Source organism: Chamaea fasciata, unplaced genomic scaffold (genome assembly GCF_029207755.1).
Source record: "Chamaea fasciata isolate MVZ Bird 193981 ecotype frontalis unplaced genomic scaffold, bChaFas1.0.hap1 SCAF_1, whole genome shotgun sequence".
Lineage (NCBI taxonomy): Eukaryota > Metazoa > Chordata > Aves > Passeriformes > Sylviidae > Chamaea > Chamaea fasciata.
Window position 1 is genome coordinate 132,842,812 of NW_027094086.1, and position 25,852 is coordinate 132,868,663.

General features: G+C 38.4%; 1 protein-coding gene across 1 annotated transcript in view; it reads right to left on the reverse strand.

Moving 5' to 3' along the window:
• Nucleotides 1-741: 741 nt before the first annotated feature.
• Nucleotides 742-25,852, reverse strand: part of CUBN (cubilin) — a 141,679-nt gene continuing 116,568 nt past the window's right edge. The window contains exons 57-67 of the mRNA XM_066198415.1: nucleotides 20,463-20,663; nucleotides 18,104-18,233; nucleotides 17,246-17,463; nucleotides 6,865-7,070; nucleotides 5,896-6,058; nucleotides 5,241-5,449; nucleotides 4,447-4,594; nucleotides 4,152-4,333; nucleotides 2,864-3,029; nucleotides 1,449-1,684; nucleotides 742-1,053 (exon numbers count right to left, since the gene is read on the reverse strand). Of these exons, the coding sequence (XP_066054512.1) occupies nucleotides 946-1,053; nucleotides 1,449-1,684; nucleotides 2,864-3,029; nucleotides 4,152-4,333; nucleotides 4,447-4,594; nucleotides 5,241-5,449; nucleotides 5,896-6,058; nucleotides 6,865-7,070; nucleotides 17,246-17,463; nucleotides 18,104-18,233; nucleotides 20,463-20,663 (1,967 nt within the window). The 3' untranslated portion in view covers nucleotides 742-945. The remainder of the gene's footprint in view (nucleotides 1,054-1,448; nucleotides 1,685-2,863; nucleotides 3,030-4,151; nucleotides 4,334-4,446; nucleotides 4,595-5,240; nucleotides 5,450-5,895; nucleotides 6,059-6,864; nucleotides 7,071-17,245; nucleotides 17,464-18,103; nucleotides 18,234-20,462; nucleotides 20,664-25,852) is intronic.

Consider the following 25,852-nt stretch of genomic DNA (forward strand, 5'->3'; position numbering starts at 1 on the left):
TGCTTCATGGTGGGAATCAGTGTCCTCTGTATACCCTGTCAACAACATCTTTTATGTATGATGTGTGTTAGCCTGGGGAAGGGAAAAACTAATTGTAGGCAAAGGTCAATTGATATTTTTATGTCTGCCCTATTCCAAAGTTATGTCTGTTTCATAAATGTCTAGGAAATTTCCTACAAGTTGACTAGAAGGGTGACATAGTTACTGAAAGTCTCAGAAGTTTTTTATATTCAGTTGTAAAATAGGCTTTGAAGCCTGAAAATATAACTCAATAAGTATAAACACAGATATCTGTATATATTGAACATAGGGCTCTGATCCTGATATTACTTCTTAATCTGGTTAAGATTTAGAACCACATCATGTCCTTGCTGTGTTAAACTTCAGTGAATGCTCGAGTACTGATTCAGCTGGGTTCTTATACACAGTGTACACTATTAGTGAAAGTTCTTCAGCACAGTTATCTGTGTAAGTGTTTATAGGACAGGGTCCATTTTTTAGCAATTTCTGATTTCAGGTAATTTGAATGAAACTTCAGCTGGTATTTTCAGAGATGCTTGGGGCAAAACCACAAAACTCTAAGGAACAAATTAAACACGGCTTCATGTCTAGGTCCTCTCATCAACCTAATGTGTAATTTTTATCCTGGGTACTTAAAATTTTAGAGCGTTAATTGTACAATTTTGAAATTATGTAGAAGAATATAAAAAAATATGTAGAAAGACCTCCTTTTCCCAGTTGGGTAGGTAATAGTTTATTTTCAGCACAATGGAGATCAATGGTTTTTTTGACAGAATTCCAAATTCATAACAGCTACATTTACAGTAACTTTTAAAAGGCCTTACTTCAGCTGCAGTTATCATCACTGGACTTCGAGCCTCCTTTATCATCTAAAGTCTTTTCAGTATAGCAAGGAATGGTAATATATTTCTCATAAGCAGTGTTTTAGCTTGTCCAGCTTAACTGGAATCCTGATGGTAAAGTCACATATTCGGCATGAAATTTTATATAGACTTGATGAGATGTAGCAGTAAATGGAGCGATGTTTGTGTCCTAAAATGAAAGACAAGAAAAATTAAAAGCTTTATAGAACATCAATATCCTTTGGAAGAGACAGAGAGTTAAAGCTGAGGTACAAATTGGATCATAGATTGACAGTGATCTCAGGTCTTTTCTAGTTACTGTTGCTGCATTTCTCCCTCAGGATATTGCAAATATTTAGAACACAAATACAACGAAGTACGGAGCAAACTTGTTTGATACCTCCCACTAGATGTCACTGTACGGTCTGTGTTGGAAGGCTTCAAAGGCGCCACACACGCCTCATGGCTTCACTTCCACTCGTCTGTGTGGAATTCTTGCCAGAATTAGGGAAATGGTCTTGTAGATGAAACAGTAAAAACTTCTTTTACCCACTTCTGGGGTCACAGAGGGAAGGCAATACGTACCATTCCACAGTAGGGCCCGGCGGGGGGGTGGCTGGCATCTGGCCCATTGTAGAGGATCAGGTAGTTGCTGCTGCAATCCCCTGGGTCATCGATGCTGATGAAATCAAAGTTCACTGTGACAATCCGTCCCTGGGGCACGGTAATGGCCCACTCGCAGTCAGTGTTGTTGTGGTAAGTCGCTGGGTAGCTGGGACTGGCAAAGGAGCCAGTGGTGCCGTATAATGTTCCGCCACATCCTGGAAGCAGAGACTGTTAATTGGCCTAGAAGGCTTAGTTTCACAAGATAATACATGATGTAGTACATTGGTACAGTATCAGTGGTAACGCTGAAAACCAGAGAGACCGTGAGCTGGGACAACTAACGTGGCTAAAAACATTAACAAGAGATAAAACTGAGGTTCTGCCTTCAGCAACCTAAGAATATGCAACGGTCATTAGACCATCACTGAATATTAAAACCAACAATCTCAGCATACCTCATACAGAAGCCACTTAATGTTGAGCCCTTTATTAATCCTGATTTTTATTAGAGGAAGTGACCAGAGTTGTGCACATCATTCAATTTGTGTGTGAACTATGGATTAAGACAGTGGCTGTCAATTTCTTCTCTCTTCCTTTCCCAACAATTTCTACCTTTATGCTAGTCTATTTGAATCTTAGTGAACTTTTGTTTTCATGAAACAATTTTACCCCTAAGATCTTGTTGTTGACTACTAAAAGCCAATTCAGTGCTCATATTTTTGTAAGTAAAGTTAGGATTGTCTTTTTTTGGCCACATTCTTTATTGAAACTTTCCTACACTGAGCTTTCTCTGCCTTTCCATCGTTGGGTCACCCAGTACTCTATGGTTATTCTGCAGTACTTCTCATCTAGCCACAAGCTTTCCTACCTCTAGCAACTCAGTGTCATGACAAAATTATTACCTAACTGCCATTTTGTAAGCCATTCATGAACGTGTCCATGATATAGTCACGACACAGCACTAGAGGTAGTTCATTTACTTGGGGCAACTCTTCAGGCTGAGCTGTGCTTGTGCCTAGCTCCTCGGGCATATCACAACTGGACTACTGGAGCAAGCTGAGTCACCACCAGCATCACCACTCCGTGGATCCCAAGGTAGATGTTCCTGATATTTTCCAGCCCCTCTCACTGAAAGGAGATCTTCGTCTTAAGTGGACTACATCATCTGAGGTTTCTAAAGTCAACATTAGGAGAGGGAATTGCTTCCATCTTGTAAAACAAATCTTGCCCCAGTGGTCTTGAGGAACAACTGCCTCTCTCTGGTGACTGAATACAGTGGACTGTGGGCACTAGGGAAGGTCTAAAGTGGTGATGAGGAAGGATCCAAAAAGAGCTGAATTCCACATTGCTGCATTTTCCTTCTATGTAGCGTTATTTTGTAACTACAGCCTTACCACTTGACGATGAAGTCCAAGTAATTTCGTATCCATCATAAGTCCTTGAAAAGTCGCTCTTGAAACGAAGGTAAACAACGTGGTTTTGGGGGAAGATGGGACTGGGCACAGTGTTTCCGCAGAACCTGCCAAGTAGTGGTGATTGCACATCACTCCCATTTCTGACCTTCAGGGAACACAGAAAATTCTGTCAACATTAAATTCCTATGCAATTATATACCAGCACAATTATTCACGGATACAAACACAGCACAAACTAGGTAGTAACTTGCATGCATACTGTAGCTGTCATTTTAATACTGCTATTTTTTCTACCACATATTCTTGTGTAGAAGGAAAAAAAAACTGTTAACTGGTCTGACTTTTATAAATAATTGCACAGAACAAGTATCATCAGAAACAGGCAGCTAAATGTTATAGTGTGTATATCTCCTGGCTGACATCTTAGCAGCTAAGATATTCTTCTGCAATTCAAGCCCCTGTTTTGCTTTTCATAAGAAATGTTAATATTCCAGATGAAAAGATTAATTCTTTACTCTGCAGACCGCTCTTTTCCCCAGTCACATTAAGACACAGATCATATTACACAGCTCAGATTTAATCTGATTTTTTTTCTGCACTCTAATAATGCTGGTGCTTAGATCCATTTCTTAAGACAGTAAAGAGGATATGAAAGTAGAGCTAAATAATGATTCTGCCGCAGACATCTTATTTTTGTCATCTGACCAGTGAACAGGGAAACCTGCAAGAGTGAGGATTGTGTAGGAGGAAGATAGGCTTTTCATTGACACGAAGTACTTTTGCAAGTGTCTTATAGTCGTCACTAGAGTTTGTTAGTTTCTTTTTTTTTTTTTTAATTTTGTTTTGTTTTAATTGCTTTTTTAGGAAAAAAAATCTTTCTTGTGAAAAAATTCAAGCAGTTGGAATCTACCACTGTAATAAAACCATTCAGATTTATGGCTTTCTCTTCATGCATGTATGTTAGTCTCAAACACAAACTATTCCAGATGACTCTGTTAATTGGGTAACCTCAACAAGAGGTTGGTAAGGATAAGTTAGCTGATAATGAAACTATTTATTCACTGGGTTTGGACTTACTAGGGTGTATTGTTTAACTTCTTACTATAACACCTTTGTGCGTTTCACCTTAAAACTTTGGCAATAAATTAGTCCCTAATTCAGTCAGTTCAACTCCAGCTTGATCCAAACTTGATCCAAACATACTAATATCCTTTGAATTCAGCAGATTTTTACATAGGCTCACAAAATATGTATACTTGCATGATACCTCTAGGAAATCATGTGAACACTGGGTGCTGTCTTCCAGACTGAAAGCGTGGAAAAAGAGAGATATTGTGTGATTTGGGGGAGCTCGAAGAATGATAGAACAATCCATATTATTGGGGTGATGACCAGGCCAGCCAGGACTCTTCAGGTAACCAAATGTCTGATTATACTCTCTGCTGCAACCTTGAGACAGAAAACCAGAAACATGTAAGGATTTCAGATCTCTGTATCGCATTTCAGTGTATGAAACAAAGAGAATAGTACATAGATTTTTTGGGACATTTCTTTAAGCTTACCTGTTGCTTGATAGGAAAATCTGACTCCGTTGTTAATCATATATTCATCTGACTTGAAAGTCACAATGGCAGTGCGATCATAAGAGTAAAATTCAGGGACTGGAAAAGTTTCAGTGCCACAGAATCTATGGACTGACCCTTGGCTCTCCTGGAATTTAATACATCACAAATAATTGCTATAATTCAATTTTATATGTACTGAACTTAAGGTAAACAAATCTCTCAACACTTTCTATACCAATTACAAAATTGCATTTTAAAGTTCTCCCAGAAATCACTTAATAAAATCTCAACATTTCATGTTGAATTATTATAAGAATCAAATAGAATATAAGAGGTATTCTCATGCCAAAATGAGAAATTATGAAGGAAGGTTTAGAATATGAGGGACATAAATATTGGGGTTTTTTTCTGGTGTTTTTTAACACTCTTCCTGGCTTGAGTATTCATTTTTATTATGGTTTTTGGATGTGAGGAAGGACAACGAAAACTTGCTGTGGGACAGTATTTTCTGCATCTTAAATTTGGCAGATTAACCACTGATACTTGGTTCAGCTGTGAAAAACTGTGTAACACTTGCCCAGGTCTAACTCGATGTGTGCACAGAGTGTTTCTGTGAGGTCTGTGTACAGTTCCCACACATTTATTGGGGCATGGTGAATAACACTTTGGATGTGCCCCTCACAGAGGATCATCAATGAATGTATTACCAAATAGTGGGTTTCTTCTCTCTTTCCAAAGAGTGAAGGGAGCTGAATAGGAATGGGGAATGGTATCCCCTGTAAATTTCTTACAGTTGGTGAATCCTGGAACTCTAGGTAGTTCTGAGAGCAGTCCTGGCTGGAATGGAGATGGAAGGCCTCTACCACCACCCTGACTTGCTGTTGTGGAGGGGCATCAATGACCCAAGTGCAGAGAGTAAATGGTGGATATTCATTTGGAAAATTAGGAGATGTTGCAGTCAGGGATGTAGAAGTTGCATTATAGATTCCTCCACACAGACCTGTGTAAAACAGTAGCAAGTGCATCATAGAGTGAAAACAGTAAAATTATATTTTGAACAAAACTCAAATGAAATTGAGTTTTGGATGGTATACTTTTGTGTTTGCCTTTGAGTCTCTAGAAGGAAAACAAAAAGCAAAATACATGGTAGTGCAGTCAATATATGTCACAGAACTCAAAGAAATGTTTGCTCCCTATTTGTTAACAATCTGTGAGCATTTCTGTTTAGTAATCCCAGACTGACAATCTCCTCCCAGCCAGCTAAGGCCAAAAAGAATTGTACTGCACTCAAGCTGCTTTCAGCTTGCCTAAAGATGCTGTACTACTGACTGTCTTTGCCCCTTCCTGAGGCTTATGTCTAGAACAAATTTTGAGTTATTATTTAAATATGAATTTCCATAAAAGAGTCATAACAATATATATGCATGCATATATATGTATACTTACGATCTACTATGGTGTAGGTGGCATTGAAACCAGCCCTTTCCACAGAACTGTCTGTGACAAATGTCACTGTCAAGAAATTACGGGTAGAAAGAAAAGGAGCTGGCACTGTAGATCCACAGAATGTGCCAGCTAAATTGGCATTTTCATTAGCTCCATCATAAAGCTGAAAGAAGCAAAATATATAAACCACTAATAGTTTAGGCACAACAAACAAATAAAGATAAATAAAATTCCCTGACCCTCCTTCCATTACAATTTCGTTTACTTTAAAGTCCAGTGTGTTCTCTTGTGCTTTAACAGGATGTTCTTGATTACCATAATAATTCACTGCCATATTAACTAAGTCTGTTGGACAGGGTAAATCTCATTATGGAACATTCTGGTCCCGTCTCAGCAAATTTATAAAAAATGATTACATTTTAATTTGGCACTCTCATTTCTTTATTATATGTAAACTCAAAGTGCCTTTCAGTGAGAAGACTGATTTTATTCATCAAAATGTAGAATGAATTCCTTGTTTCATTGAGTATCTCAAATGTTCAACAGGATCTATAACATTCCTTGGTGGAAGAATAAAAAATATGGAAATTTTTATTTTCAAAAATTATGAAAAATTTTATTAATTCTAGTCCTTTCAAGCAATTGCATGTGATAATGAATCTGCAAGTTTACTCTGAAGTTTTACTTTACACGTGTCTGAGTTTTGTTTTGTTTCTATTCTGTGAAATAAATACTCATTAAAGGAGCAGTCTAAGACCAGAAGCTTGTGTAATGTTAAAACTCTTACTGGTTTCCAGAAAGGCAAAATGACATCTGGAGTAGTAATCTAACCCAATGAAAAAATTTAATTATATTAAGGAATTTAATTTCTTCTTAAGATCATTTTCTATTAATTAAGTTAGCCTCATGGAGAAGATAATGGATTGTATCTCACTGATATTTTCTTGTTAAAATACTCAGCTGTCTTACTTTGACATAATCAAAGCGGCAACTCCGAACAGACTGTCCTTCAAGCTGAAATGAAGTGAAGGTGAGGTTGATCAGTTTGTTTGCAGGTGCAGTTATGATCCATACACAGTGCAGATTTTTCTCGTATCTTCTGGTCACATTGGAGACTGGAGGGCCAAAGGTAGAAGCTGAAGTTGACAAGTAACCACCACAGCCATTCTGAGGTCCTGTTGAAGAAACAGAAGCATTTTAACAGCAATTCCTGGCGTTTATTTAATCTTCAACTGTTTAATATTAAGCCAGGAGCTTTTTATCTGTGCTACAGTATTTTACTGTCCTGTCTTGCAAGGACTATCTGAGTGATTGAAAGACTTTCAACACAAAGAGAGACATGAATCACAATTAGATTTCATAAAGTGAATTAAGAAATGCTCATGTCTTTTGTTGAACATAAAAACAATATTTACTTTGAAAATGTATAAATAGAAGTTTTGAAAAGGGACTGTAAGAAGACGGAGGGCAGCAATGAAACAGAAAAGCATTGGTCTGAGGGCCTTTGAAATGGGATCCATGCTGGCTGCCGAGAATATTTAGTCAGTAGGGGGCACTGAGCTGTTGGCTTTGAAAATGTGATATAAAATCAAGTTGCTTATTTTGGCAATACAGCTGCATCCTAGAGGGATTGAATTTGGCAGCCTGACACCGTATTCACGAATCTAGCTAAAAGGGACATACTTCTGGAAGTGTTTTGCTTGGTGGGAACTTACAGCCCCTCTGAAATGCAGGCTGCTTTTCATTTGGTTCCCACAGACAGGGCTAAGTCCTTGACTTATTTACTGTGAAAATTTGAACCCAATTAAGTCAGTCACATTGAATGAAATTACCTTTGGGGAAAAGCAGTTATTTATCACATTGAATTCCAAACAAGCAAAACCCACAGATTATCTGAAAGGCTTGTGTGGTATTTTTGGTGGTTTTTTTGTTGTTTTTTTTGTTTGGTTGGTTGGGGTTTTTTTTGTTTTGTTTTGTTTTGTTTTTGTTTGTTTGTTTGTTTGTTAATAGTTTGATTTCCAGAGGTTGGACTGGGCTAGTAAATGTGATCATCAATTCATTTATTTCCTGCCCCAGACTCTACAAGGTCTTCTGGCCACTTAATTGAACTCCAGAATTTAAATAAAACATTGTTTTACTCTTGCCTTAGAATCTGAGGAAAGAGTTTTTGTAAACTGCACAGAGCAGAGGAGTAACTGCAAGCCTGTTGTCTCCTGCAGCAAATCCATTTATGAGCAGTCAATAACAAATGAAGCTACAGCTGTGGCTAAGCAACACGAGCAGTTTCAGAATTTAATCTGTGTGTGTAAAATACGCCTGTCTGGCACATTCAGTGACTTAACCTTGACACGCTGATACATTTCCAGACATATAAAACTAAATGTGCCTTACTTGAGCTACAGTATTGCAAAAGATCATGCTGGTAAGAAATCAGCATCCAAGCATCAGGATTGCATCAGTGACCCAGGGCTTGCAAGACTACAGTAGTTAAAGCAGAGTGACTAAGGCTGAAAGTCATCCAGCTCTACCAACAAAAGCCAGAAAAACCCCACCCTGTAAAGCAGTTTGCTTAAAACCAAAATCCTAATAACTTTGGATTTCAGATTTTTCTATAGTTAAAAATGAACAGAAGAAACATTACAAAGTGAAAAAGCCAGGAATTAATAGAGTATAGTCCAGCTTTTGTGGGCATTTAATGAAGTCAGAGACTTGGAAAAGTGTTAGCATTCATTCCAGTGTCACTGCAGAAGGCGAGAACAACAGCAGGGGAAATGTGAGCAATAAATTACATTCTCACAAATTGTCTAGGAAGGAGGAAAATGTCAGACAGGAGGGTGCCTGGGCCCTAAGAATGCAGTTTCCCTATATTTTTCTCTGCGTTCACCCTTCTGCGTGATTTATTCTGTTCCCCTGAAACAATCTTCTTGGGGCTGTCACCTGCAAGCATTTAAACATAACATTAGGCATATAAACGTCAGTCAAAGATCATAGTCTGACCATCCAGCCCTGCAATATTGAGTCTGGACTGATACATAGGTCAGACACTAACAGAGCACCCTTCCCCTTTTTCAAGGATAAAATTGCAGAGATACCAGTCAGACCATGGCAGCAAGAGTCAGGGAATTTCCATAGACCCGTGCAACAAGAAGGCTCTCAGTGCTGCAGGATCATCCTTTTTTTGAATATTAAATGTGTGGACCTTTGCAGTAGTGAAATTCACTGCTAACTGTGCAGCTATAAAGACAGCTCTAATGACAAAAGACACACATATGGGTAAGCTCTGTGTGTACAGCATATGAAAAGGACCTGACAGAGAGAGAAGCAGGCCAAATTCTCCTTATCAGAAAATTAATTCCAGCTAGTATAGTATAACCAGCAATATCATCTAAGGGGAGATAAAAAATAACTGAAAATGTGATTTATACTTAATAAAGATGAGACTTCACAATGCCTGGCTTGCTCAGCGGGGATAGAGTCAGATGCTTACAGGACAGTATATTATAAATAACTGCTAAACTGGAGGCTGACCAGATAGCAAGTAGTCCTACATCAAAGCCAAATAAAGAGCAGTCCTTGTTGAAAAATCCATCTATCTTGGTGCTTTTCAGTGCTGATCAATGTTACATCTCATTGCAGGCACTAGAAGTTACACAATAGTGGAACTGTAGAGATGAAGGAAACACCCACAAATAAATGAAGAACCAACTGCTTAACAGGAGGGAACTAAGAGAAGCACTCTCTCACTGCATTTTAGCCAGGACACAACACATTGCTTCAAAAATCAGCACTACTTCTGAACAGAAGGCCAAAGAGTAGCCATCCAGCCTGCAGGTGATTTTTAATGGAAAGATATTCATCACTGCCTAACACAGACAGAAACAAATGTAGCTAAAATCCAGGCAAAATCTGGGACTGAGAAGTCTCTTAATTTGTAGAATAGACTCTTAGAAATGAAAAGCTAAACTTGATTAAGAGAATGAGAAATGTACCTTACAGAACAATTTGTATGTCAGCAGATGGACCAACTACATGGCTGACTGTCTTTTTTCAGTCTTTGCTTTCTTATTTGAAACAAAAATCATAGGGTCATCATAAATCAGATGGCAATCTTGTTCTCATAAACAGCTTGCCAGAAAATGCAAATTATTAGAACTAGGGCACACACTGTCATCCCTAATTGCTTTCGGTGGGAAGCATTAGTAAAACTAAAAGGTACAAGGACCATTCAGAAAAGAAGGAATTGAAGGTTCCCTATGGCAAATAAAAATCATTGCAGCAGAGACCAAGCACATGTTTCTCTGTTAAGAGGTATGCCCTCTAGATATGGAATGAAGATGAAGATAAATCTTTGAAGCTTCCTGCCTTTGAAGTACAGCCAGGGGTAAGGTTCATTTATACAGGTATGGGTGCAATGAAAGGGTAACCTACTGAATAGTTTGAAATCCATCAGAATCAACTACACCACTGACATTTCAAAAGACAACAAAGCCATTTTGCTGTCTTTCCCTTCTTTTACAAATGAGCACCCTGAACAGCTATTAGAAGGCCGCAAAGCTAAAGAAATTGTCTAGTTCTGCTTAACAGTTATGAAAATTCCCTTCAAGACTTCTGACTCTTTTGCTTTCACCTAGAAGCATCCCTGGGAACTCTAGACTCCTCTCTAATCTGAACTAAAGATGAATATAAGCAAAGATTAATTCAATTAAGACTAATTCTTCTTTCTTGATGGGTCTTATTTCCAGTGCATAGGAGTGGCTGAACTTACTGTGGCTATAACAATTAACTCATAGTGTGTCTAGATCACAGCTTCAAACAGGCTCAGAAGGACAGGGCTGGAGTGAGGACTTGTACTCTTCTGCTTTGTTTCATGGCTGGTACTGAAAGTTGGTGAACCTTCTCAAGCTGGGCTGTTCCTGTGTTTGGCGGTCATTGCACCAACATCATGATTTTGTGAGGCTGCAGGCCCTGGCCACAGAGCCTGCAACATTTCGGAAGACCTCTGAAAGCACAAGGCCCTTTAGAGTCCTTAGCTAGGCTTCATGCAGAAAAGTTTTTGACTGGTTTGATGGCCTGGCAATGGTACTAGCAGTGATATTTAGGGCTGTAAAACCCCAGTATCCTGCTTTAGCCAGATTTCACAAATGCAGTCAGATGAAATTTGTATCCTTAAGGTTCTTTGGACTGATACCAGATATAACAGCTCAGACATGCTCTGTGCCAAGGCTGAAAAACTGTGATCTATGTACTGTCCTATCCATCTCCTTGATGCTTGTCTGGGAGACCAGAGGCTGACATGCAGTCTTGCCTAATTCCAATACTTACTAATACTGAATTAGTGTTCATATTTGGCACCACAGCTACTTAAGCCTTTTCAGATCTCTCTTGCAAATGAGAAATGTCTCCTTATCTCTTTTGTATGCACCAGAGGACGTATTTTCAGCTGAAGAAGTTGCCTTCTGACAAGCTAAGACACTTCATGCCAGCAGAGTTCACCCACAGTTTTGTGAAGTGCCATTAATCTGAATATCCCATCAGCTTTTAACCATTTAGTCACTACAAAGATATGCTATTACTGTGTCTGAAAATAAGTTTTCACCTCAATTTTTCAGATCAGATCAGACAGAAAATTCTTATTTTAATGTCTGCCTTTCTTCTTATCTGTCCAATTTGAGTATACAAGCACTTTCTTTTTATTTTGCTTTGGAAGTAGTTCTTCACTGAAGATATTCAAGCAGTGTTTGGATGCAATCCTATGCAATGTGCTCTAGGATGACCCTACAAGAGCAGGGAGGTGGGAGCAGATGACCCACTGTGGTCCTTTCCAACCTCACCCATTCTGTGACCCTATGATTAATTAACTGACATTTCTGAGAGGCATTTGTAGACTATCCCTTAGCTCAACAGTTGTATTCTTTTCAAAGACACCGAAGAGATATATTTCAACACTGCAAATGCTTTCTAAATTTAGTGATATTTCAAGCTGATGGATATTTTTATATTTGAGCCCCAAAATACATTTAGAAACAGTCTGGGAATTGTGACTTATGATCATATATTTTGATCTTGTCACGGATATTCTTATTTTCCTAGACTATCATAAGATCAAGAAAAGATATTATTAGCCACAATTTATTCAGTTCTTTTAATACATAAAACTAATCATAAGTTATCCATGACTATGTAATGAAATGTGTAATACTAATGGGTAATAAATTTGGCAAAAATTGTGTGAACTGAAAGCCCAAAGAAATTTCTGCCACAAGATTTGTGACATTCAGACAATTCTCAGCTAGACCCTCTGCAGCACCAGGATCTAAGTTCAGGTTGGATACCTTGAGATACTTGCCTGGAAAACAGTCCTTTATGGGATGTGAAATCTCTGCAAGCCACCGCTGCTTTTCCAAAGGCATGGGAAAATACAACAATATTCACATGCCACAGTCAAGGACACATCCTTCTACAATATTTTTGGTGCAGGAGGAAAAATTTGCAGGACTCAGCTGTGCTGAATGTTATGTACTTTCCACATATCAGGCCATAACTGCTGTTATCAGTACATCTATAGCAGGTGCCACCTACAGCAGGTGCCAACATTAATTACATGAATCAGTGCAATGAACTGTTTGGTGGTATGAGAATTTAAATATGACTCACAAAAGGAAACCTACACCTGGTCTACTATGCAATAGAATATCCAAACCAATATTTTGCACCTTATATTGATCATTCACAATTGTGAGGGGCTTTTTCAGCAATTCTGAACAACCCAAAAAGACTCTGCAGCAACTGTGTATGCTGAACACTGCTGAAAAAGTGCACCTAGAAACCAAACATAGAGTAAGCAATAGTTACAGTTTACAGGACAGAACATGAACTAGAACAAAATGAGGCTCTTTTTTTTGTTGTTGTTGATAAAATAAAATAGGATTAAAATGCTGTGAAAATTCTACTAGATCACTTTTTAAAAAGTAGACTGCAATTTCATTAGGCGAGAGTGTAACAGTAAACCTGTTAAGTGACAGGCTTTTAGTAATTCAATACACAGCAAATAGAATAAGAGAAGGCAGATACCTCAGTGTGATTTGTCAGGCAAGTTACAGATCATTTTATCAAGAAGAAAAGCATGTAGATTATAGTCTATTTCTATTTTATGCAAACTAGATTATTTCTGTAAATTACCTATTAATGCACTTTTCTGATATATCAGAGAAGATTAATTTTTCCAGCTATTTTTCTTCTAAATTCTACTTGCTTATGATTATTTTTCTCATGTAAAATGATTAATATTCATTCAATAGAAATGATGATTTGTATTAAAAGAATGGAGAAATCCTTGAGGGGAAAACTGAGCAAACTGAGGACAATGTAGAGGATGGGGAATTAACATTCCAACAGCCTAATGGTTGCCAAAGGTTATGGGGACATTTCTCCTGCCCCAGAGCTAGCAACACTAGTCTTCTCATTGTGGCTGCTCTATTCTTCTTGTCTGCCTATATTCATTGGGTTTTCTTCATCTTGTGTTTAAATCATAATCTTTTTGTGACATTGGACTTTTGCTTTATTCTGCCTGTGCAGTGCCTTTTGCAGTAGAATTGTGGCCCATGAGCTCATAAGCCCCAAAATAATGCAAACAAGGGACCACAATGGTATTAATCCAGTACACAATGCTCATCTTTCACAACGCATAAACTTGGATTTCTTCTGCATGCTCACAAAAGATAGTATAAAAAAGGGAGGGGAAAAAGCTGGTCACAGCTTGAAGTCAAGCAAAATTTAGGGCAGTAAAGAAAAACCAGGCAATCTTCCTCCCCTCCTCCACCCCACCTTCTCCACTGTCCCAACTGTTGCAGTCCTACTTCTCTTGTGTGAATAAAGTTCAGGAAGAGCCTTCTAACTCAACTCACTTACCTAATTATGTGCAACACTTTGCTTCTTATACGTTCATGTGAATTCCTTAGGAAGCCTCAGTGAGCAGACCTGCGTTTCAGAAGACTCCTCAATCCTTCTCTGATGGTTTAGAACATGAGGCATTTTTCATTACTGAGAAAATGGAGCTATGTACATGAGCAGAGAGCTTTCAAGGATAAATTATTCCCTGTTAATAAGGTCACAGCCACAGCTTCCAACAGGGATTTCTGACTCTTTAAACAAGAACAAACCCCAAATCTTTATGTCTTCTTAACTTTTGTATCATATGCCTCAGGGGATCACAAGTTCAGGTGAGAAGGTCACCCTATTAATGAATGGGAATAGGCAGAAGTTCCATTTGTCACCAAAGTGCTATTTGTGCTATTCCAGCAGGAATGGCAGAGGTATGTGCAGGCTCTGTCCCTGCCAGCCAGGGTCAGCTGAAAAGCTCAGATCTTCCCTTAGAGCTGAAGAGATAATCAGGAGATTTTTAGCCAAGTCACAAGCTCAGTACACGCAGACCTCATTCTTGGGGGAGAGATCTTAGCTTTCCTTCCTTTACAGAGACATCTCATGTAACCAAATCCCTTAAGCTGATATTGATTTCTATCTTCTCATCCTTTTATTGATTGTCTAGAGGAGCACATGCTCACTGTGGAAAAGAGCTATAATTCTCATTTTACACACTGAAAAGAAAGGCAGAAAAAAGGTCAGTGGTAACTAAGGTAAGAGGAGTCTGTCTTTCTACAAATCTAACACTTGGAGCAGGCTGGTATATTCCAGTCAGCCCAGCTCTCCAGCTCTGCCTGAGAGTATGTCCAAGTGATTCCAAAAACGAGGCTGGTAAGTGCCCAAACTGAGCAGCAGAAATAGTGAAAAGATAAACCCTCTGAACCACATCACAAAGGCCATATGTTCCCCTGCCTCAAACATACCATTTCACAGAGTTACAACAAGAAATGCTGCCTGTGAAATGTGCACTTTTTATTGCACAGGGTACGGAGAAGCACCAGGGAAGGAAAGTTTTCTGACAAGAAAGACGACGTTGCTAAATGGCCAAACTAGCACATTTCATACTTTCTTTTAGTGTCCTTTTTCTGTCTAGTGGTGGGGGGGACCCTGAATATCCAGTTGGGGGCAGGACCAGTGATGGAAAAAAATTGTTTTAATAAAAGCAAGGACGGTTTTCTACAGAAATTTCAGGGTTTAACTCTTTGAGCATCTGGATAAGTCTAGATTTAGGCAGTATTCCTGAAACAGCCTTATCGGGAAAGAAATTGGAAGAGCTTGTGGGGAAAGGAAATAGTTTCATTTACTACAAACAGAAACAACATACTGTTTCTGTTTGTTTCTTTCCAATACATAATCAGGGTCACTCACAACATGAAACAGAGAGCAGTAATTACGTTATTCACTTGTGTTTCCCTGGGGCAACTAGAGAATAATGTGTTCACTGTCATCCAACAGAGAATGAGGCTTCTTATTTCTCTACAGATACCATCTTCCTTATTCAAGAGATTTATCATTATGAATTGTCATCTGATTGCATTTGTACTCTTACAAAACCACATGGGTTTTATCATTTAACAGGCATGAGGGAGCTTCTCTAAAGCACCATGTAGAATAACAGGCTTTTAGATCTTCATGGTTTTATTCTCTTTTATTTGAAGCATAATCTCAGACCTCATAATACAAAGATGTGTCACACATTTTCCTGGCTCTGTTTTTTAGGCAAGCCAAACTGGAAACATTTATAGGATGTGACTCATGTTTTCCCTTTATTATATGCTTTTCTACTTTTTGGCTATTCTGTACTATCATGGGACTGCCAAGATCCTTGCTAATGGCTATGTGGTTTAGTCCCTGTGGCTTGCTTCCCACAGTGAAGAGAGAAGATCTACCATTAAGCAGCTCACCACCACAGGCTCTCACACAACCCATACCTCTGCCTGGGCATCTTTTATAACTTGCAACTCATGAGTAACCCATGCAACATCTTAACATTTTTTTCCTTGGGAGCCTCCAGAAATGTCCCTCCAAAGCATCAAAGAAATGTAAAAGCTTATTCATAAAAGTCTTCTCACTCCAGGAAATTATCAAGCATGGTACTGACTTGAAGAGCTTGGCTTGTGTTCTGTTGTGTGCTTAAGAAGAATATCTGGCAAGATGCACAAATAAATCTAAAGTCAGTGGCTAAAAAAAATTGATTAAATGCCAACAGGAAGAGGAAGAGCTTGGGGAGTCCTGATGATCTCACCCTGGAAATACAAACTCAGGCTGCAAGGGGATCTATAACAGCTGATACTTCAGGGTTTAAAGACAGCAAGAAGCAACATTAAGTTACCTGGAATACCATTCACAAGACTTAAAGACCATTCACAAGGTCTTAAGCATTCTTGTAGCAATTACTTTGAGTGAAGCAAAGGAAGAGTTAATAATAGTAATAACTATGAGGTTCTGTGAGAACATTTTTCTTGGCAAAGCCTGTAGAACCAGTTATTTTCGTTATCTGTAAATACTTTCTCAGACTATCAAATGAGAAAGTCACTGGCTTGGGACTAGGGAGGGGATTCAATGACTCAGCAGAAGACTATGTTTGTTCTGCCACAAAGGCCTTTCATTCTGATCTGTCTGAGTGCCAGCTTTGCAAGCTGGACAATTACTTCTTTCTAGACCACAAAAGACATGGAGTTAATTATGCAGGAAAGTAGTAGAGATGACATGAAATCAATTTGCATGTAATAATTATTTGTTGCTTACCATCCCTAAACAATTCAGATAAGAAAATAAAAATCTCCTTTTACACCTTGATCTTAAAAGTGGAGTACTGAATTTAAACAGTTTTTTAAGGTAATAATCAAGTTCTGCCCTTTATTCTTGCATCCATCAAAACAGAAGGCATCCAGTGCCTTGTCACTATGATCCTATTTATGTTATGGCCAGCCATCCAGAATGATCCCACAAATCAGTAGAAATCAGGACAGTGGTGCCTGGTGTGGAACCACATTCTTAACTGACCTCACCACATTAATTCTTTTGAAGGTGTGAGGGAAACTGAAGGAAATGGAAATTAAGCATAGATTGAAAGGAGGCATCTTCAGTACACCACCAGCCTTTGACTACAGAAGAATAAGAATTCTCAGGTGTTGCTGTATTTCCTCCAAAATAGAGGCCTGTGGGTGCTGCTAAGCCTTCAGTCACCCAAGAAATACTTACGCCTTCAGAGAGGCAGGGAAAGAGTAGCAAAGAATGAAGGGGATCAGTTCAGAACCAGACTGGAATGCAGGGATCCCATAAGCGTAGTGTTTAGCTTAGCTCACTCAAATTTCACAAAATCAGAAACATTCTTCTGCTTCACGCACCCCCAGAGAGAGAGGTCACAACTGCTCCTCACCAAAAGAAATTGCTTACCAGCAGATTAGGAGTCTGATAATACACTTACCTAAGGTCTCTCTGTAGGATGCTTTCCATCCCCTGTCCGCTCCATAAAAGTCAGTGCTAAACACCAGGAACAAGTTGTTACTGGAGCTCTTAATATTTGGAGGCAATTCTGAGCCACAGAATTTCCCAAGGAGAGGAGCATGAGTATCTGAGCCATCATACACTGCCACATAATCTTTGTAGCAGGAGGGAGATATTTCAAGCTGGAAGTTGTTGAATCTGTAAAACACAGTTGGAGCCTTAGGTATCACATTTTCAGTTCTTTTCCTGTGTTATTTGTGTTTTAGTGCTTGAAGAAAGGTCCAAGTACTACCATTAGCCAAAGCTATATACAGGCAAAACATGTCTCTCCTAATTCACAATCATATGAAGGGCAGACCAGTTTTTAATTTCTCAGTGGCAGGATTTTGTGGCAATAACATCTCTCTCTTAGGCAAGACAGCATACACTCAGAAATACACTATTTTGGGTGGGTATTATTACTTGGCTATAAAGTGATTACTACTCTTCTAAAAGAATTACTATTTTTCTTGTATAAACTTCTCAAAGGCTGACAGAATTTAACTAAAAAGCATGAGCTGCATTTTTACAATTTCTTAGTCTTGTCGGTAACCAAAGTAGGAACTTAAAATTGTGATTTTTTAACATAACAAGTTAAAAAGAAAGACGGAAGGGAGCCTGAGGCTGATAAAACTGAGCTGATAAAAGGGAGCCTGACTTCAGTAACCATTTCTTAGTTTAGTTTAGCTTTGACTTTGAAAAAGGAGAGTCACTGAAAATGCTGTCAATAATTGCAGCTTTAACTGGAATCAGAGACCTCCCTGTTCCCTTAATGATAAACTGAATTTGGATTACATACTTCAGGGCCACTGCTTTGCCATTTCCAACTGTGATGGAGTATGAGCAGTTCATGTTGTTGTGATAATCAAGAACTGAATGGGCTGGACTGCTGATAACACCACTAGAGCCATTGAAAATGCCACCACAAGCTGTAGAGGAAACAGAAAAAAGAGTGATTACTGTCTGAGTACTAGTTCAGTCCTAATTCTCATTTTTCTTTCAGGAGTTTACCCACAAGGAAAGAAAGACCCTTGATAAACTTGGAGCATTCTTCATTGTCATGCCTAGAACTATTAAATGTGAGATGTCTGTCAGGCTGTGCTCTGCAGTGGAAGACTAATGAGAATTGCAGAAACAGGTTGTTACCAATCTATACCAAGTCACACTGGCACTGTGCAGGAAAAGACTGAGACTTATTTCAAGTGTCCTGCAGTAGGTCCAGGGAGCAGCAGGGTGGGATGGGTGCCTCATGCAGCAGCATGAGTGAGAACAGCTCTGCACTCATTCTAGCTTGCCAAGAGAAACCTGGCTGATCCGTGGGCAAAGACATTCCTTCAGCCAGATTCTGCCCCCATGGATGCCTCTAATTAGCCACAACTGCTCTCATAGCCCTCATCTCTGACGTTTCTGGAATAAATGTATGCAGAGCCTCATAATCTGTCGATACCCTGTCAGGGCAGGGGCATTGCTGTAGCATTTGTTCTGCAAAGAAATGCATAGAGGAGTCTCCAGGTATCACTAATCCTGTTCCCCGCTGCACCCTGTGCTGGGACTCACCAGCAGTGTGGGGTGGCTGAGCTGGAGGTCTGAATATTTGCTTTCTGGCTGAAAAGCAAGTTAACTCTGCAGCTCTAAACTCAAGGTGCTGCTTGGCTTCTCAGGGTTTTTCATCATGGATGCAAATGAGGCCAGGATGTGGTTAATGTTTGCTCCCAGCTTCAGCACTTCAGGGAACAAGAACTCTAATCTCCATTGTTAGCTTCAGCCTTCATTTTATAATCTTAAACTTAGGGGGGGAAAAAAAGTTTCCCTGAGTCTCCCTGCATCCTGTTGATAAGCTCAGAGCCACACAGTTTTTCATGTTTTAGCGAAGACAACATTGCCATTGCACCACCTTAACAAAGACAGTCCCATACAGGGTGCTGCTGGATGCAGAGCCCCCGACAACTCAGGCTGGCAGCGTGGAGAACTGGCAGAAAAAGGATAGGAGTTGGAAAGATAAAGAATCAGCATTATTCTAAACTAGGAGGGGGGAGCCTTTTTTCATTTTTTTGCAGCAAACAATGCAGCTAGGGGGAAGAGGAATGTTAATTGGCAGAATCTGCTTTGTATACAACAACAAGCTAATAAAGCTCTAGTTATCCTTCTCAAATGTCAGAAGTCACAAGTCAGATAGCAGCAACTGACTTGAGTGAGTTATGAAGGTCTTTTCCATGAGTAACTGCACATTGTCATTTCTCAGTGCCAGTCCCTCTGTCTTATCTGTATGGGACCATTCATTTCACATAAAGAATTTAGCCTTACGCTTTTTTGCTGTGGCTCTGAACATGAGGAATGCATTAAGGGGAATACCAAAGTTAAATTCACACTTTCCTTTGCAGTTAGAAAATTATGCTTTTGAACATAAAAGTGGTCTCTACCAGTTAAACCTGGAAAATATTAAAATTGATTTTGCAAATAAAATCAGTCTTCTGAGATATTTATATTTGTGCAGATGTAAATTCTAAACTCAGTTGGAAATTTCTTTTTTGAATTCACATTTCCTCTTTAAAATTTAAGAGATCTCTTGTGAATGACAAAAGAGTTTTGGTGAAAATAGTTATTAAAAAGAAATCTATATCCCAAGTTTTATGTACATTAATTCCTGGCACTGAAAGAGGGTCATCAAATGGAGGCATATAGCTGTGAAAATTTACCCGTTCTGTTTCCCATATTGTATCATGTATCACATATCATGTACAATTTTAGTATAACTGAGAATTAGACCATTCTCCTGTAAGTGATAAAATCTTTTAAATTAACTCAGTTAAATAAACTAGTGATGTTTCTCCTGAGACAATGCACACAACAACCAACCAACTAGAACCTGCCAAAAATGGCTGCATTTCTTTTCTGTAGAAAAGGGAAAATATTTCAGTTTCTGACTTGGTCCCATGGAAAGTCTAGAAATGAGAATCATGAGGTAACACATCCTTCAGTGTGTTAATACACATCAAAGGGTGCCATGTCCTGGTCCTGAGAACTGTTTTTGAGCAAATGCAGAAAATGTACCATCTACACCCATCTAAGTTATTCCCAAAATGAGGTACAGCTTTCCTACATGGAACCATTATCCAGAATATTTCTACTATCTGAAATACAGAACAGTGTATACTCACCAATTGCTCTGTATCTCGCCTGGAATCCAAAGCCTACAATGTGGGAGTCAGTGTAAAAGTTGAGCAGCATTGGTCCAAAGACACTGATTGGGGCAGGGAGCTGATTGCCACAGAGAGTGATGAGAGAATGTGAGGCTGTGCTCTTCCCACTGAAGATGCTCACTCCATCATAAAGACAAATTCTGCTCAGGAGAGCTGGGGCTGCATGGACATAAGAGTGCAGAAGTGTTAGCAGCATATTTTACATGTGATTTACTGAGCAACAATTATATAGACCTAGTCCAGGGGAGAATTAAATTTTTTATTACTTTCCATTGCAGGGATCTCGGGATTTAATTTGCTTGCTGAGGAAGCAAATGTGAATTTTTAACATGCAGCAAAACTGTGGCAGAAAAAGGCAAGAGACCTTGTATGTAAGACATCAGATTTGTCTCATTCAACACATCCCATGATCTGGAAAAGGCCCCTTGAATTTGTCGAAGTTCACAGTTGAGTGAACACCATCTATGTAGAGATAAGAAGACCCAACAAAAGCATGGATGTCCTCTGCAGATAAAAGCAATGCACTCTTTGTTACAGGCAACTACCTACCTGGAATTTCTTTCCACTAATACAGAATTCAGCACTCAGTGCAGGGAATTTTAAACCATTAAGAGTAAGATTTTTGAAAAATCAAAAAGTAGTCCATACACTATCAAGTTTCAGAGCTGACATTTCTTCCTGATTTTCCTCAAACTTTGGAGTACCTAAACTCATGCTCTTCAGCTTGGCTCAAGAAAAAGTCAAAAGGAAATTTGATCTTGCAGTAATTTTCTAAAGCAATCTCTTTTGGGGGGAAAATCAGTGCAGATATTAGGCTGAGTGGAAAATAAGAAAACACAGAAATGGGGAGTTCAGCATTCTATTTTTTTTTCACAGTTTTAAACTTCTCATTCACTGTCAGGTTTCTGGAGGAACTGAAAAGTTTTACTCACAATCCTTTGTCAACCATCTTTTTTTTCCAATGCCAATATTGGGCCAATATGATTTGTGACTCATAAATCCTGGTAAGATTAATTATTTTTTGATCTCTATCCAGTAACTCATTCTCTTGTTTACACTTTTCTTAATTTCTCACCAATCTAAATGCATTTTTCTATAAATATTCCCCAGATTCGGATTCTCCTCATCTCATACTTTCAGCATCTAAACATACTCAGCACACCATCCGCAGTTCTTCTCTGTGGTTTATTTCCCCTGATCATATAATCTTAGATATTTTCTAGACCAATTCCTGTCCCTTACACTACAATGAAATAGCTTTCATGAGTCTCCAGAGATCTGCTCTTAGCCAGATGTCAGACCAACATCCTCTTTGAGCTGACAGGCACTTTCCACATAGCCAGCACTGCTTTTCTTCATAAAACCTTGTCTACTAAGAGCTTTTGCTCATCCTTCTGGAACTACTGTATCCTCTGTTCTGATTCATCCATGAGGATTCAATGAGATATCTTCTGTCTTGCGCTCCTTATCTCCACGTTAGCTCTGTATAATCTCATTTGCAAGAACAGATGCAACTGCCTCTCTCTCTGTTGATGACCCCGTAAGTGCCCAGTTACTATCTTTAAGATAAACTGTTTCCTATCCTTCCACTCTACCATTCATCCTTCTAGTCTTGACAATATTTCTTGCAAATACTTCTGGAGAGATCATTTATTTGGCCTGACATTATGAACATATCCCTATTTCTTTGAATTGCTGCATGCATTTGCTTTCAAGGCCTTTTGTTATCTATCTGCGCTCTATTTATCATCCCTTGGCACCATTCAGCATTGATACATTGACCCTTGTTTCCAAAGTTCACATGATGAGAGCTTCAGCTCTCCTTACATTACATTTTGAAATATTCCTTGGGTTGTTTCCTTTCCACTTTGCAGAAATTTCTGTCCAGTCTCATTATTGTCCATAAAATCATTTGTTTGATATGACGCCGGCACAAAAACCTTGACCAAATCTGGGCCCCTGACTATCTGATCACTAATATCAATGTGCAATATCGATGTCTTCTTTCTATCCCTCTGTCTTTAGCCATAGATTTTGTTTCATTTAGTATTGAGGCAGAACGTGTCTTTTTGTTTAAAGGCTTTAAAACTAAAAATAATGAGGCTTTTTTGTCACAACAGCAGCTTCTGATATAAATGGCAATACAATTAGAAATTACTAAAGTAGAAGTATTACCTAGAAATATATCACTGTGCAATATATCAACCAGCTCTGTAGCACAAGATATTGCTTTGAAAGCAAGGAAATAAAATTCTTCCTCATATATATTCTATTTCAAAATAATCTATTGCTAAACTTGTCTGTTTTCTGAATTGCCTAGTAACAGTTGAGAAAGCAGATAGAGCAGACTCCAAAACAAAGCTGTGACCCTATCCCAGATTGCAAAATTGCAGACATGCTTTTTTTAAAAGGTGAAATAAACAAGTTATTAAAACATTTTTCAGATCAACATGGTATAAACACAAAGCAGTTGTCTCGTATGGACAGAGTATAAATACGACAAAATTCTTAAAGCGGATACTGCAGGAAGCTTACATTTATTTTCCCTATTTTCCCATTACTTGGGACTTACTTTATTATGTGTTATACTCATACCTGAGGAGTATTACAGCCACTTAATAATACATTACTGTAGCTGTCCTAGATGAGAATTTGTCAGGATGTTCATCTGAATAAATCTAATGGACAAGAAATTAAATGGGATTAATTATTTCTTAGATAGTAAGTCCAACAAGAAAGACAATTAAGTGGTTTTTACTAATTCTGTGTGATTTTTGTAGACTTTTGACCCAAGGAGGGAGGGCAGATGGAAGATATTTATTACTGCAGAAGTTGGGCTGGAATAACAAACTCACCTCTATTTGTTTGGTTCTTTATAAAATAACCAAGCACAACAATGCAAGTGGTAGTACAAGGGCAAGTGGCAGCTTATGCAACTTCCTGAAACTGGCAAATCAAAAGAGGGGTTCTATGACCATATTCAATTTGGCACAGGAATAAACATCCTGAACACTGCAAGGAAATCACAGAAGCTAGGCCAAACTCCATTCAGGGGGTTAATCTTGCCTATGCTTTCCTGCCCAGATCTCAAGTATCTTGTGTAAGCTATTGTTTATGGCTTCCTGCAATAGTCAGTAGGTAAAGAGAGTGAGAGAGGCTTCCAGAAAGTAATTCACTTCACCTGCACTACACATTTGGTTCTGAGTTTAAAGACCTTCTCCACCACTAGGAGATAAATCTAGGTGAATATCTAAATTATATGTATATTTTCAGGGGCTCAAAGTGAGATAAAAATTGTTCTACCTACAAAGAAGCAGACTGTTTAGATTAAATTTCAATCACAAAATCAACAAATGCAGTTTCCCTGAGTTCTGTTTGTTGCTATATTTAGTGCTTAATATATATTTCATACTTAGTACATGCATGCCGTGTTTGGTTGGTTCCAGATACTGACAAAATCAGTGCTGTGGGTTACCAGCCTCAGTCATTCTTTACAATCAGAAGAGGCATCCCATCATAACTGGAAACATAACTACTATAGAGCAGAGATCTGTGGCTAACCCATTAAGTAATTCCATTTTGTAGCAATGTGTCACTGCACTATAGACTATTAACTTCTGCCTTCTAATTTTCTGGAGAAGATATCTCAACTTGTTCAAGTTGATGAGATATGCATGCTTCACAGGCATTATTTTAAATATTTCATTTCTTTACCTAACAACTATGGGGAAAAAGTCAGATTTCTTTTGAGAAGTCAAATAGTTAATAAATTATTTTAAATATTAATTAGACATGCAGCTAAACTTTACAACCCAATCTAGAACATCTGTAATAGCACAGTTAAAATTTTAAAGGCCTCACTCAGCAACAATCTAAGCAGGTGCAATGCTTCCTTGCATATGGAATAGCTGGAAATAATTTTAACAGATGCTGCCAAACATTGTCCTGCCTTTGCAAAAGAACTAATGGAGTTTACACTGGAAACCCTTAGGCACATATGCTAAATATGTTCAGTATGACTGCTGAGTAAGTTTATATTTCTGCAATGATAGTTTTCAAGATGGTGGTTTCAATCTTCTTCAATCTTCTTTACAGGCAATCTTTCTCTACTGCAGGGTTTTATTTTAAGATTTTGTGAAAAATATTAGTAACCAACTACTAGAGAGTGTCCTACGTCCTCTTTGCTAACCAGATGTCCATTAGCTCATATCCACAGTTCCTTCATGTGACTAAGGACTTTAGATTGGTGTAGCCTAAGGAAGCCTATAAAAATAAAGGAACAAAGTTGCCCTGCAAGAAACAGAGTATTTTTAGTATTTATTTAGATCTGTGTTTATTACTATGTCTGTATCACTTACCTCTCTGTTTTGACCCTCTTGATAATAAAAGCTTGGATCCATTTATAAATAAACTCAATGTACAGACAGAATGCAGAGTAGTAAATGTACTCAAAGAGTTGTCATAATTGGCACCATCTGATTCAGCCTAATGTTTAGTGTGTTTGCTGAATAACAGTTTCTTCTGTGTGAAGAAATGACATTATTTCTATGGTTTACATTTTATTTTTAAAAATTCTTAAAGCAGTGGTTTGTATTAGGGGATGAAAATAGTATTTCAGCTAAAATCGTAGTCAAAGCAAATTTTTATCTCAGACCTAAATTAAGTCTGAATCAGAATACTTTTGAATTCAAGACAGTCTGGAAACTTAAAAAGAAAAGATAATAATACTGTTTTATGGCTTTATTGTTGGGTCTGAAGAAAAATTCGAATCATGCAACCCACCTTAGTACAAAATTACTCAATATCTCTTTGTCTGGTGACTGCCAGATTAAGATGGCCTCAAACTACATGATGCCACTCAAGTAGTTTAGACATACTGATTCCTCTGTGTTATCATGGCACGTCCACACAAAAAAATATGATCTTACCAAGGTTGAGAAAGCTTTACCATTCACACCAATGTGGTCAGGATACTATACTTGTTATTTCTTGGCTAAACGCTGCCAAATTTGATAATCGCAGGAGGGACTTCAGTTACTGGAATATACAGGGTAATCACTTTTATGCATTTCCCACTGCTGTAGTCTTTCACCTAATTTCATATTTTTGTGTTCTTACATCCTTGTAAAACATCCGAGTATTTTTATATCTATTTTATCAGTTAAGGAACAGATGCAGTGAAAAGCAAAACAGCTGGCCTAAGATAAAAAAGATCGTAAGACTCAATGGCAAACAGACAAACAAACAAAAAGGCAGGCGGGAACAAAGACCCAGATTAGCCACAGTCACTTTTATATTCCAAGGAACTGGCAAATTCCCAAAATTATTGCTGCAAAACATTCAACAGG